We start from the raw sequence: 12,052 nt of genomic DNA, 5'->3' as shown, positions 1-12,052 counted from the left end.
ACAGAGGCGTGGCTGTCAGTCGTGTTGTTATTTACTTGCTTTTTGTTAATGTTGTTGTTTTTGTCCATAGATCCATGACGACAGAGCCATAGCTGCCAGTTGATGTGGTTGTTGTTATTTTCTTTATTTTTGTTGTTACTGTCCAGAGAGTCTGTGGCGACAGAGGCGTTGCTGTCAGTTGTGTTGTCTTTTAATGTTGTTGTTTTTGTCCATAGATCCATGACGACAGAGCCATAGCTGTTATTTGATGTGGTTGGTGTTATTTTCTTTATTCTTGTTGTTACTGTCCAGAGAGTCTGTGGCGACAGAAGTGTGGCCGTCAGTTGTGTTGTTATTTACTTTAATGTTGTTGTTACTGTCCATAGATCCATGACGACAGAACTGTGGCTGTCAGTGGTTGTGGTTGTTATTTATTGTTGTTGTTGTTCTCCAGAGTCACATGGAGCGCATGGCGACTGAGCCGTGGCCGAAGGAGAAGTCGTGGAAGGCAGAGGTGCGCCACCTGCAGGAGGAGGTCATGACCTGTAAGGTCAGGGAGGCAAGGTCGCTGGCCGACCTCAAGGACACCCGCCACAAGGTCATGGAGCTGGAGACACAGGTCAGAGATGTCAAAGGTTTTTGGTTTGCTTGGGGTTTTTTCATGTTTTTCCTTCGGGTATTACATTGTATAAAGAACAAAATCATGTTAAAGGACAATAACCCCCCAGGCCCCCCCCACCCCCCCTCCAAAAAAAACCCCAACTCCAATGGGTGAAAAATAGAAACCATGTATAACAAACAACACTGTTGCATTAGAAACTGTCACAGCATGTAATGGATGTATATTTGCATATTATGTGGAAAATATCAGTTTAAGATGTCATAGACATGCACATCACTATCATTCTTCTGTTAACATTTTTTATCACCATCCTCTTTCCTATCTTCTCTCAGTTATATCCAGCCAGTGACTGCACAGAATGTTTTTTTTTTCAATGTCATATACAGCTTGTGACTGCACAGAATGTGTGTGTGTGTGTGTCCACATAGCTGAACACTTAACATCCCCCTCTTTCATATCTTCAGCCAGTGACTGCATGGAATGTGTGTGTGTGTGTGTGTGTGCGTGTGTGTGTGTGTGTGTGTGTGTGTGTGTGTGTGTGTGTGTGTGTGTGTGTGTGTGTCTAAACAGCTGAACACTGACCACCCCCCTCTTTCCAATCTCCAGCCAGTGGCTGCGCAGAATGTGTGTGTGTTTGTGTGTGTGTGTGTGTGTATGTGTCCAAACGCGCGCATGAGCATGTGCGTGTGTGTGTGTGTGTGTCCAAACAGCTGAACACTGACCACCCCCCTCTTTCCTATTACCAGCCAGTGACTGCACATAATGTGTGTGTGTGTGTATCTGTGTGTGTTTGTGTGTGTGCGTGTGCATGTGTGTGCGTGTGTGTGTGTGTGTGCGTGCGTGTGTGTGTGTGTGTGTGTGTGTGTGTCCGAACAGCTGAACACTGACCACCCTCCTCTTTCCTATTACCAGCCAATGACTGCACAGAGTGTGTGTGTGTGTGTGTGTGTCCAAACAGAACCACATATGCCAGAACCAGATCCGGCGGATGAAGGAAGAGAACAAGAGCTTACAGCAGAGGCTGGAGGAGGCGGCTGAGAGAGAGCGGGAGCTCAAGTCCAACCTGACAGATATCAGTCGCAAACTGGACGACACAGAGAGCAAGGTACGTGGAGAGAATAAGCTGACCGCCAGGTGTACGCACAGTTCCTGCTAGCTGCCTGTGTGGCGCATTTTGAATTTTCCTCTTGAAAAGCTTGAGTAGGCCTCAGAAATCTGATTGTTCATAATTTTAAAAGATATTTAAGATTTTCATGAAGAAAATTTAAAATGTGCAGCTTTTGCGTCTGGAAATTCATTCTGCTTTTTGATCTGATTTCTTGCAGTGTAATGCTTGCTAAGTTTTCAGGGGTTTTTTGTGTGCTTTTTTTTTTTTTTTTTAAGCTGCGTGTTCCTGCTTTGTGAGGGTAGAGTATTACTCATAGTGCCAGCAAAGTTGATTAAGTAATCTCTCTTGCTTTGTTTGAGGATTATTATGTCATTTTGCCTGAAGATATCTGTCTGTCTGCTTTTTATTACTGTTATTATCATTATGATTATCGATCGCCTCGGTTTTTTTAGTTTTTTTTTAATGTGATTGGTATGTCCATGAATTCTGTGAGGTAGGAAGGATATAGATAGTTTACTTCATTTTCAATTCTTGGATATGGAGTGTGTGTGTGTGTGTGTCTGTGTGCGTGTGTGTGTGTGTGTGTGTACATGTACATGCATATATATATATATACACACATGCACGCATATGTGCGTGATGTGTGTGTGCTTCCTTATCATAACTTTTGTTTTTAACAAGAAAAAATTACATTGCAAAGTGATGTACTGACAACTTGATGTTCAAGAGATCATTTTCTCTTATGTACAATTTGCAAAGTCTGGAAATGTTTTTTCCTGGTTCCTTTTCTTAAAACTCTACAACTCATAGCGTTTGCATTGTATCAGTATCAGCTTATATGCTTTTTGCTTAATCATAGATGAGACATGACTGTAATTTGCATTTTTAAGATCTGTTTTTGTTTTTTTTCACACACTGATATTATTGTTTTTGCTCTTATTATATTTCTATTTGTTTGACACTAAGCTTGGTGTGTACAAGACATCTGCTGTTGTTTGTGTTTTTTTCTGTTTATCCCGTTAGGAATGATTGCTAAATCGTTTAGAAAATGAATTAAGAAATAATGTTAAAGCCCTGTTGTCTGAAAAGTACAGCACTTCATATGCACAGTGGAATCCAGTCGACACTAGTATGGAAAACACAATAACCTGGTGTGCACAGATAGCACAATAACCTGGTTTACACACAGTTAACACAATAACCTGGTTTACACACTCTTGGATAACACAATACCCTGGTTTACACAAACATAGTTAGCACAATAACCTGGTTTACACAAACACAGATAACGCAATACTGATTTATACGAATACAGACAACACAGTAACCCAATCTACACAAATGCAGATAACACAGTGATAATGATGATAAGAAGAAGATAACAATGGATAACACAATGATAATGACGATAATGATAAGATAATGACAGTGGATATTTCCATTGCACTCTACCTTCTAAGCACAGGGGCCAAGAGTGCTAACACTAATGTGAAAGCTGTGCTTACTGCAAGTACTTCTTGCACAGCCTGTAGTCTGAGACTGGATTCTCTAAGGCTGGTGTATAGTGTAGCACAAGGACATGATTAATTAATAGACTGGCCTCTTTTGGCTGGTGTATAGTGTAGCACAAGGACATGATTGATTAATAGACTGGCTTCTCTATGGCTGGTGTATAGTGTAGCACAAGGACATGATTGATTAATAGACTGGCTTCTCTATGGCTGGTGTATAGTGTAGCACAAGGACATGATTGATTAATAGACTGGCTTCTCTATGGCTGGTGTATAGTGTAGCACAAGGACGTGATTAATTAATAGACTGGGTTCTGTAAAGCTTGTGTGAACTATAGCACAAGGACATGATTAATTAATAGACTGGGTTCTCTAAAGCTTGTGTGTACTATAGCACAAGGACATGATTAATTAATAGACTGGCCTCTCTATAGCTGGTGTGTGTTGTAGCACAAGTACATGATTAATTAACCCCTAGGCTGCCTGCATGACGAGATAACTCGTCATGGCAAGCATGTATGCTTCGCTGCCTGCATGACGAGATAACTCGTCATCGAAATATTCTGACTTTTCCCTGGTTTGCATTCACTTCCTTGGCAAAAATAGTGGTAGCTTTAGCCTGGGGAATCTCTCTAGATTCTATTTATAGCTAGAAACACCATCTACGTCATGAAGCAGTCCTTTATTTGAACGTTTTGGTTGGGTCACTGTCCAAGTGTTTGCCTGACTTCTCTCCTCGCTCGCTCAACAAAATGTCGGACTGACGCCGTGCTCAAGACATGCGATCGTGACGAACTAAATCAACCATGATTTCTTTCTTTAGCTGATGCTCAGAAAGAATTGAAGCGTAAATTTGAAAGAGAAGATAGAGATGAACATTTATAGGACGATCTGATAGAAAATAAATGAATAATGAAGAGAGTGGCCAAGATGCGACTGTCAGTGAGTGATGCCGGCTGTACACATGTTAGCAGACGATAGATGATCGACTTAGCAGCAGAGCGATATTCTTGGCACGCAGCCAACGCGGTCTGATGAGAACTGAATCAAGTGACTGTGTGAGAGGGGTGAGGAGGAGGAGGTTGGGGGGGTGGGGGGGTGGAGACTGAGGGGGCGTGGCCTCACATCCATCTTATCACTTGGAGAAGTCACAATGTATTGTGTATCTATCTCTTAAAATATATATATATATATATATTGTGGTTGTTCTAGTATGATTTTGTGTTTGCAGATATCCATTTGTCCAGAAAATATGATGTTTTTGTGCAAATTACCTGACTAATGTTTGTAATGAACAAGTTGAAAATGTGACAAAAAACAAAACACTGATTTCAAAACAACAGCATGTCACTAAAAATATATAAAATGGGAAAACAGCATGTGTTTTGTATTCTTTATTCATTTACCTTTCAGAAAATATATACTTTTATGGGTCTTTCTCCAATAACAAAGAGCACAGAATTTTTGGAAAATTTATACCCGTTTTTTGTGAAAAAACCCTGGCAAATAGATTTCACTTAAATCTTATTTTCCTGGCAGCGAAAGGGTTAATAGACTGGCCTCTCTGTGGCTGGTATGTACTGTATGATTAATCAACAGACTGGCCTCTCAATGGCTGGTATGTACTGTATGTAGCACAAAGATGTGATTGATTAATAGACTGGCTTCCATATGGCTGGTGTGTACTGTGTGTAGCACAAGGACATGATTGATTAATAGACTGGCTTCTGTGTGGCTGGTGTGTACTGTATGTAGCACAAGGACATGATTAATTAATAGACTGGCCTCTCTGTGGCTGGTCTGTACTGTAGCATAAGGACATGATTAATTGTTAGACTGGCTTCTCTATGGCTGGTCTGTACTGTAGCATAAGGACATGATTAATTGTTAGACTGGCTTCTCAATGGCTGGTATGTACTGTATGTAGCACAAGGAAGACGCCGTGATGTCCAGAATTAAAGAGGCAGAGAATGTGCAGCTGATCGCGGAACTGCGTCGCAAGCTGGCTGAAATTGACATCCAGGTGAGCTTGTGGTGGCTGTCAGTTAAACAGCCAATACCCAGCCTCCATGCCCCCCACACCCCCCACCCCCACTCCCCTCACCCCCCCACACACCCCCTCCTCACTGCAAAGATAGAAAAATTATGCAGATGAGGCTGTGACTATCAGTTAATGTAAAATACCTCCCCCACCTCTCTTCTCCCCACCCCCCTAAAGAAAAGAGAAGAAAACGCAAGGAAACCTAAAAACAACAACAAAAAAAACCCCACCAGTAACAACAGCAGAGGAAATCAGACCCTTGAAAAAAAAGTTTTAGATTCTTACAGCAAATTTTATTTCTATATATTAACTACAGAAATGTTTTGATTCCTAACTATACGAGGCAAAATATGCATAAACATCCTTTAACTCACTCCGGACGAATAATTTTCTTCCTTGCTTTCCCCTGCAGACGACCCATTTGTTAGGGTTAGGAAAAAAAATCACAAAAAATACAAAACACAAAGTAACTGAATGAAACTCCATGTACTTGACCCACTGACCCCTCTTCTAACGTCGTGTGTACGCCCGCCCCCCTCCCTCTCTTCACAGCCCTCAGAAGCTGAGTCACTGTCAGTACCTTTTTGCTGGTAGCTTTCTTCACTGCAGATACTTTATTCAACGTCTTCATCATCCTCGTCAATGTCGAAACATTCAGTTTGAAGTATTTCAATCACTTCAGCAGCAGTAAAAAGCCGCTGTCGTGATCTAGTTTGCTCCAAAATTTTTCACTTCTATTGCCTGCGATGCCATTTTCGATACATATGCAGATTAGTTTGTCATGTGGGGTACCAAAGTCAATGGCTGGCCACTGAGTGTATGGTCACGGAAACCTTATGAAGAAACTTTCCATTCGACCCTTGACATGTTCGCAGTGCCCGGTGTAGCAGTGATTTTCATGCTACCCCATGAGGAAAACGTGGACAAGTTTTGAATTGTCGAAACCGCTGTAGCGTTCCGTTGTCCAGAACGCCACCATACGTTCCATCGTCCGGAGTGAGTTAATTCTTGAACAAAACAGTTGGTGGCTTTCAAAAACAAAAAATGAAAAAAAAAAAAAGAAAGAAAGAAAAAAAAAAAGCACCCAAAAGAGCATAAGTTTTTCCAGAGCAGAAAAATCCAAAAGAATCAGTTGAAATTTTTCATTCAGTTGGTATTTCAGTGAAGTTTTTCGGCCCAACCATCCCCCTCTTCCCTGAACATGATGTGAGGGAGCTGTCGTCTTCTGCAGGGTGTAGAAATTGAAAATAGAAATAAATCTAATTCTCTGTCAGCATTGAAGAATGACAAATAGTCAGATGGCCACTGTGAGGTGCAGTGCTGAAAATAGATGGCCATTGTGAGGTGTTGGTCTGAAAAAAGATGGCCACCGTGAGGTGTTGGTCTGAAAATAGATGGCCATTGTGAGGTGTTGGTCTGAAAATAGATGGCCACTGTGAGGTGCTGGTCTGAAAATAGATGGCCACTGTGAGGTGTGCTGAAAATAGATGGCCATTGTGAGGTGTTGGTCTGAAAATAGATGGCCATTGTGATGTGCTGGTCTGAAAATAGATGGCCATTGTGAGGTGCTGGTCTGAAAATAGATGGCCATTGTGAGGTGTTGGTCTGAAAATAGATGGCCATTTTGATGTGCTGGTCTGAAAATAGATGGCCATTGAGGTGCTGGTCTGAAAATAGATGGCCATTTTGCTGTGCTGGTCTGAAAATAATGGCCACTGTGAGTTGCTGGTCTGAAAATAGATGGCCATTTGGACGTGCTGTCTCAAAATAGGTGGCCACTGTGAGGTGCTGGTCTGAAAGTAGATGGCCATTGTGATGTGCTGGTCTGAAAATAGATGGCCATTGTGAGGTGCTGTGCTGAACATAGATGGCCATTGTGAGGTGCTGCGCTGAACATAGATGGCCATTGTGAGGTGCTGGTCTGAACATAGATGGCCATTGTGAGGTGCTGCGCTGAACATAGATGGCCATTGTGAGGTGCTGGTCTGAAAATAGATGGCCATTGTGAGGTGCTGTGCTGAACATAGATGGCCATTGTGAGGTGCTGTGCTGAACATAGATGGCCATTGTGAGGTGCTATGCTGAACATAGATGGCCATTGTGAGGTGCTGCGCTGAACAGAGATGGCCATTGTGAGGTGCTGGTCTGAAAATAGATGGCCATTGTGAGGTGCCATGCTGAACATAGATGGCCATTGTGAGGTGCAGGGCTGATTTTCACAATTCTTTTTCAGTTAGTCTTGCTGATCTTCACACCTCATAACTGTCCTTTCAATCAGTCTTGCTCACAAAACTGAGGGACAGGGGTTTTTCACCGGTGGTTATGCATGCATGCATTTTGGACATTCTCAAACACACACACACACACACACACACACACATGCTACAAGTACATTAGAGAAGTGCACAAACTGGACCATCTCCTTGCATCCCTTCTCAGTTCTCACGTTCTGAGAACAAGGTGAGAAAAGGGGAAAAGAAGGAGGAACGCTCACTGAAGACAAAATCTTTACCTCTTGAGTTTCTTTGACTGAAAGACACAAAGGTTGTTGATCATATCATTCCTTTTCCTTAGATTTCCCTGGGTTTTTTTTTCCCCCCTTGTTTTATCTGAAAGACAGAATTATTATCAATCCTATAAATCCTTTTCCTTCAGGTTTCCCTGTTTACCACATGTTCCATCAGAAAGACAGAATTGTTATTAGTCATATCAATCCTTTTCCTTCAGATTTCTTTGTACCATCTGAAAGACACACATATTATTGATCATATCAATCCTTTTCCTTCAGATTTCTTTGTACCATCTGAAAGACACACATATTATTGATCATATCAATCCTTTTCCTTCAGATTACTTTGTACCATCTGAAAGACACACATATTATTGATCATATCAATCATTTTCCTTCAGATTACTTTGTACCATCTGAAAGACACACATATTATTGATCATATCAATCCTCCTGAAAGACACACATATTATTGATCATATCAATCCTTTTCCTTCAGATTACTTTGTACCATCTGAAAGACACACATATTATTGATCATATCAATCATTTTCCTTCAGATTACTTTGTACCATCTGAAAGACACACATATTATTGATCATATCAATCCTTTTCCTTCAGATTTCCCTGTTTACCCCATGTTTCATCTGAAAGACAGAATTGTTATTAGTCATATCAATCCTTTTCCTTCAGATTTCTTTGTACCATCTGAAAGACACACATATTATTGATCATATCAATCATTTTCCTTCAGGTTTCCTTGTACCATCTGAAGGACACAAATATTATTAATCATATCAATCCTTTTCCTTCAGATTTCCGTTTCCACCCCTTGTGGATGCAGAGAAGGGGTAGATAACTGGTGAGAACTCTGCATTGGACTTTGCGGCCAGACTCTGTTGTGTGATTACTGAGTGGCTGGCAGATCCCAAAGATTGGAACATTCTCGTTCAGAGAGCTTGTTGTTTGCTGTAGCTTGTGAATTTTGGAGTTGTTTGAGACTGAATGCAACAGGAGTTATTCAACAACAACAAAAAACAACAACAAAAAACCCCTCAAAAATCTAACACTGCTCTTGTGTTCTACTTACTTGTTTTGCATTTTGTATCAAGTTCCTGCTTGGTTATAAATAATAACAGGATGAGAGATTTGTTTGTACATGAGACTTAACAGTCACAATATCTCTGATATCTTATCTTTTTTTTTTTCTTTTCTTTTTTTTTTTATAAGTATGGCCTTGAACTCAAACTTTAGGTGACAGCAAATCTCCTTTGCACGAAACCCTTAACATACTGCATGAACTGAAACCTCACATCACATGCACAGTGTAACCATCATGTTTTGTGACTTGCACTTGTTCACTCCAGTTTGGAAAAAAGAAAGAAAAAAGAGTATATTTATTGACTGATTGAAACTAACGAAAGTTTGGTCTGACAAAACAGTTTGCTCGGACTTGATGCTTGTATATTCCTTTACATATCCATACATTGGTTCGTTTATGAAGATTGCATGGTTTCTTGTAAAAATGTGACTAAACAGGCAGTGTGCCGATGGCTGTTTTTAAATTCAGGACTCGGATGTATGCTTTATAAATCAGTGCGTTAGAAATGTGAGAAATTTGTCTCTAACGTGATGTTGCCCTTCAGAATCTTTCTGATGTATTCTTACATCTTGCTATGAATACTGTAAAACCCTGTACATACAGTTTATATGTATGTATATATTATAATGACTTTTGGCTCTGCTTGCCTATGCTGATTCCTTTTTTTATTCTTATTGTCTTAGATCATTAGATGCTGAGCTATATTATTGCTTTTGTGCTTGAGTGTATATTTGTTGTGTATGTATGTGTGCGTGTGCATGTGTGTGTGATGGTGGGGGGGGGGGGTTCATACATGAGTGTGCAAGTAGAGATGTGTAATGTGAATAAAACCTCAACAGCAGGCTGGTTCATAATAATTTAAAAATGGTGGTGGTGGGTTTTTTTAATCAGTTATTTTCATGTCATAAAGGTAGGACTGATTATCAGCCCACAAATGAAGACTTGCGTATTGCTTTTAACAGATGCAGGGAATTTGGTCTTGACCTGTTAACTTTTAAAAAAAAAGCTTGCAGTGAAGATAGAGAATTACTGAAACTTTGAAGTTATGATCAATTGATGTAGAGTTTTTGTTGGTTTGATAGGTAGGTCATGATTTGTGGTCCATTTTATGTATTGTGATAATGAATGATTAACAGCTAGATCATGAATGTTTATGTGTGTGTTTGTATGTGTATGTGTGAATGTGTATATGTGCATGCACATGCGTGTGTGCGTGCGTGCGTGTGTGTGTGTTAAATCATGTTTTGTGCATACATGCATACGGGTGTATAAGTTTGACCATGCGTGTACACGTTCATGCATCTGTATGTATACACACATGGCTATGAACCAGGTACAATGGTGACAGGTTTCACCTTTAACCTTTGACCTGGTTGACACGTTCAACCTTTGGCCTGGGTGACAGGTTTAACCTCTGACCTTTGACCTGGGTGACAGGTTTAACCTCCGACCTGGGTGACAGGTTTAACCTTTGACCTTTGACCTGGGTGACAGGTTTAACCCTTAACCTTTGACCCGGGTGAGGTTTAACCTTTAACCTTTGACCTGGGTGACAGAGGGAGGAGATGCTGACAGCTGACCAGCTGCAGGACAGCGGTCATAGGGAGGAACTGGAGAGACGGCTGTGCCACCTGCAAGAGGAGGTCAGTGCTGGTGACAGGTGATAGGTGACAGTGATAGGTGACAGGTGACAGTGATAGGTGACAGTGACAGGTGATAGGTGACAGTGACAGGTGATATAGGGAGGAACTGGAGAGACGGCTGTGCCACCTGCAGGAAGATGTCAGTGTTGGTGACAGTGGCAGGTGACAGTGACAGGTGATGGGTGACCGTGACATGTGATAAATGACAGATGGTAGGTGACAGGTGATAAGTGACAGGTAATAGGTGACATCAGTGACAGGCGAAACAGGGGGGAACCTGCAATATGAGGTCAGTGCTGTGTGACAGGTGACACTGACAGGTGTAGCATGTTGTGCTATGTACACGTAACAGCAACTTGTCACTGTGTGTTACTGTACAGTGTTGTGCTGTGTACAGGTGGCACACCTGCAGATGGCAGCACCGGGCAGCAACACGTCATCGGAAATGATGACCTCCAGCATCCTGACCCTCCACGACTCCGACGAGGAGTGGGACACAGAGAACCTCAACCGCACCCTGTCCGACATCATCGAGGGCAAGTCGCCGTTGACCCGACCCAGCAACCCCATCCCACGCTTCAGCTCCCTGGATGACTCTGGAGACTTCACCGAGGGTCTTGGGCCGTCCCCCGAGCCCAGCGCAGATGGTGGTGTGCTGGGCAAGGACCAGGATATTGGTTGCGAGGACGTGTTTGTGACTGAAGGGGACGAGGGGGGAGCCGGCCACACAGACGGTGCCCACATGTCTAGTCATTGCTCCGCAGGGCAGGCACCCGTGGATGTGAACGGTGCAGGCGACGTCACTTCTTCTTCGGGGAACCCACCTCACCCAGACGTGGATCATGCCTCCACCAACGGTTCTCTCTCTACTGCTCCCTCGCCGGCTCCTGAAACGGACGCTGACTGTGATGAAAACTTCAACAAGGCCACTGTCTCGGGCTCTCGAGCGTCACACATATCCCAGTCGTCGTCCAATGGGAGGTGTTCGGTGGCAGCGGCAATGGATGGTGGGAAGGACGGGAAGCTTCATCCTGGTGAGTTGGGAGGGAAGGGGGAAGACACGAACATCTATGGTGGACATAGTGATTTTGGTGTGTGTAGTGGGGATCTGGTTGTTAAAGAATCCACTGTGTAAAAGGACTAGACATTATTTCTGTGTGTGCTGTGCTGATCTGGTTGTTAAAGAATCCACTGTGTAAGGACACCAGATATATTGTTTTCTGTGTGTGCTGTCCAGATCTGGTTGTTTAAGAATCCACTGTGTAAGAGGACTAGACATAGTGATTTCTGTGTATGCTGTGCAGATCTGGTTGTTAAAGAATCCACTGTGTAAGAACACCAGACATATTGTTTTCTGTGTGTGCTGTCCAGATCTGGTTGTTTAAGAATCCACTGTGTAAGAGGACTTGACATAGTGATTTTGGTGTGTGTGAAGTGCAGACCTGGTTAAGGAATCCACTGTGAAAGGGAATTAGACATAGTGATTTATGTGTGTGTAGTCCAGATCTGGTTGGTGAAGATTCCACCATGTAAGTGG

At 42.3% G+C, this 12,052-nt stretch overlaps 1 protein-coding gene across 6 annotated transcripts in view; it reads left to right on the top strand.

Moving 5' to 3' along the window:
- Positions 1-12,052, top strand: part of LOC143289772 (EVI5-like protein) — an 82,054-nt gene that overhangs the window by 67,037 nt on the left and 2,965 nt on the right. For 4 of the 6 annotated variants that reach the window (XM_076598891.1, XM_076598888.1, XM_076598889.1 and 1 more), the window contains 5 exons: positions 434-598; positions 1,560-1,706; positions 5,148-5,243; positions 10,429-10,515; positions 10,913-11,549. In XM_076598891.1, the coding sequence (XP_076455006.1) occupies positions 434-598; positions 1,560-1,706; positions 5,148-5,243; positions 10,429-10,515; positions 10,913-11,549 (1,132 nt within the window). Of the gene's footprint in view, positions 1-433; positions 599-1,559; positions 1,707-5,147; positions 5,244-8,585; positions 8,633-10,428; positions 10,516-10,912; positions 11,550-12,052 lie in introns of those variants that run through there. The other 2 variants (XR_013056275.1, XM_076598892.1) reach the window with 2 other exon arrangements.

Source organism: Babylonia areolata, chromosome 14 (genome assembly GCF_041734735.1).
Source record: "Babylonia areolata isolate BAREFJ2019XMU chromosome 14, ASM4173473v1, whole genome shotgun sequence".
Taxonomy (NCBI): domain Eukaryota; kingdom Metazoa; phylum Mollusca; class Gastropoda; order Neogastropoda; family Buccinidae; genus Babylonia; species Babylonia areolata.
Note: the sequence above shows the minus strand (reverse complement) of the source record. Positions and strands in the feature narration are given on the sequence as shown.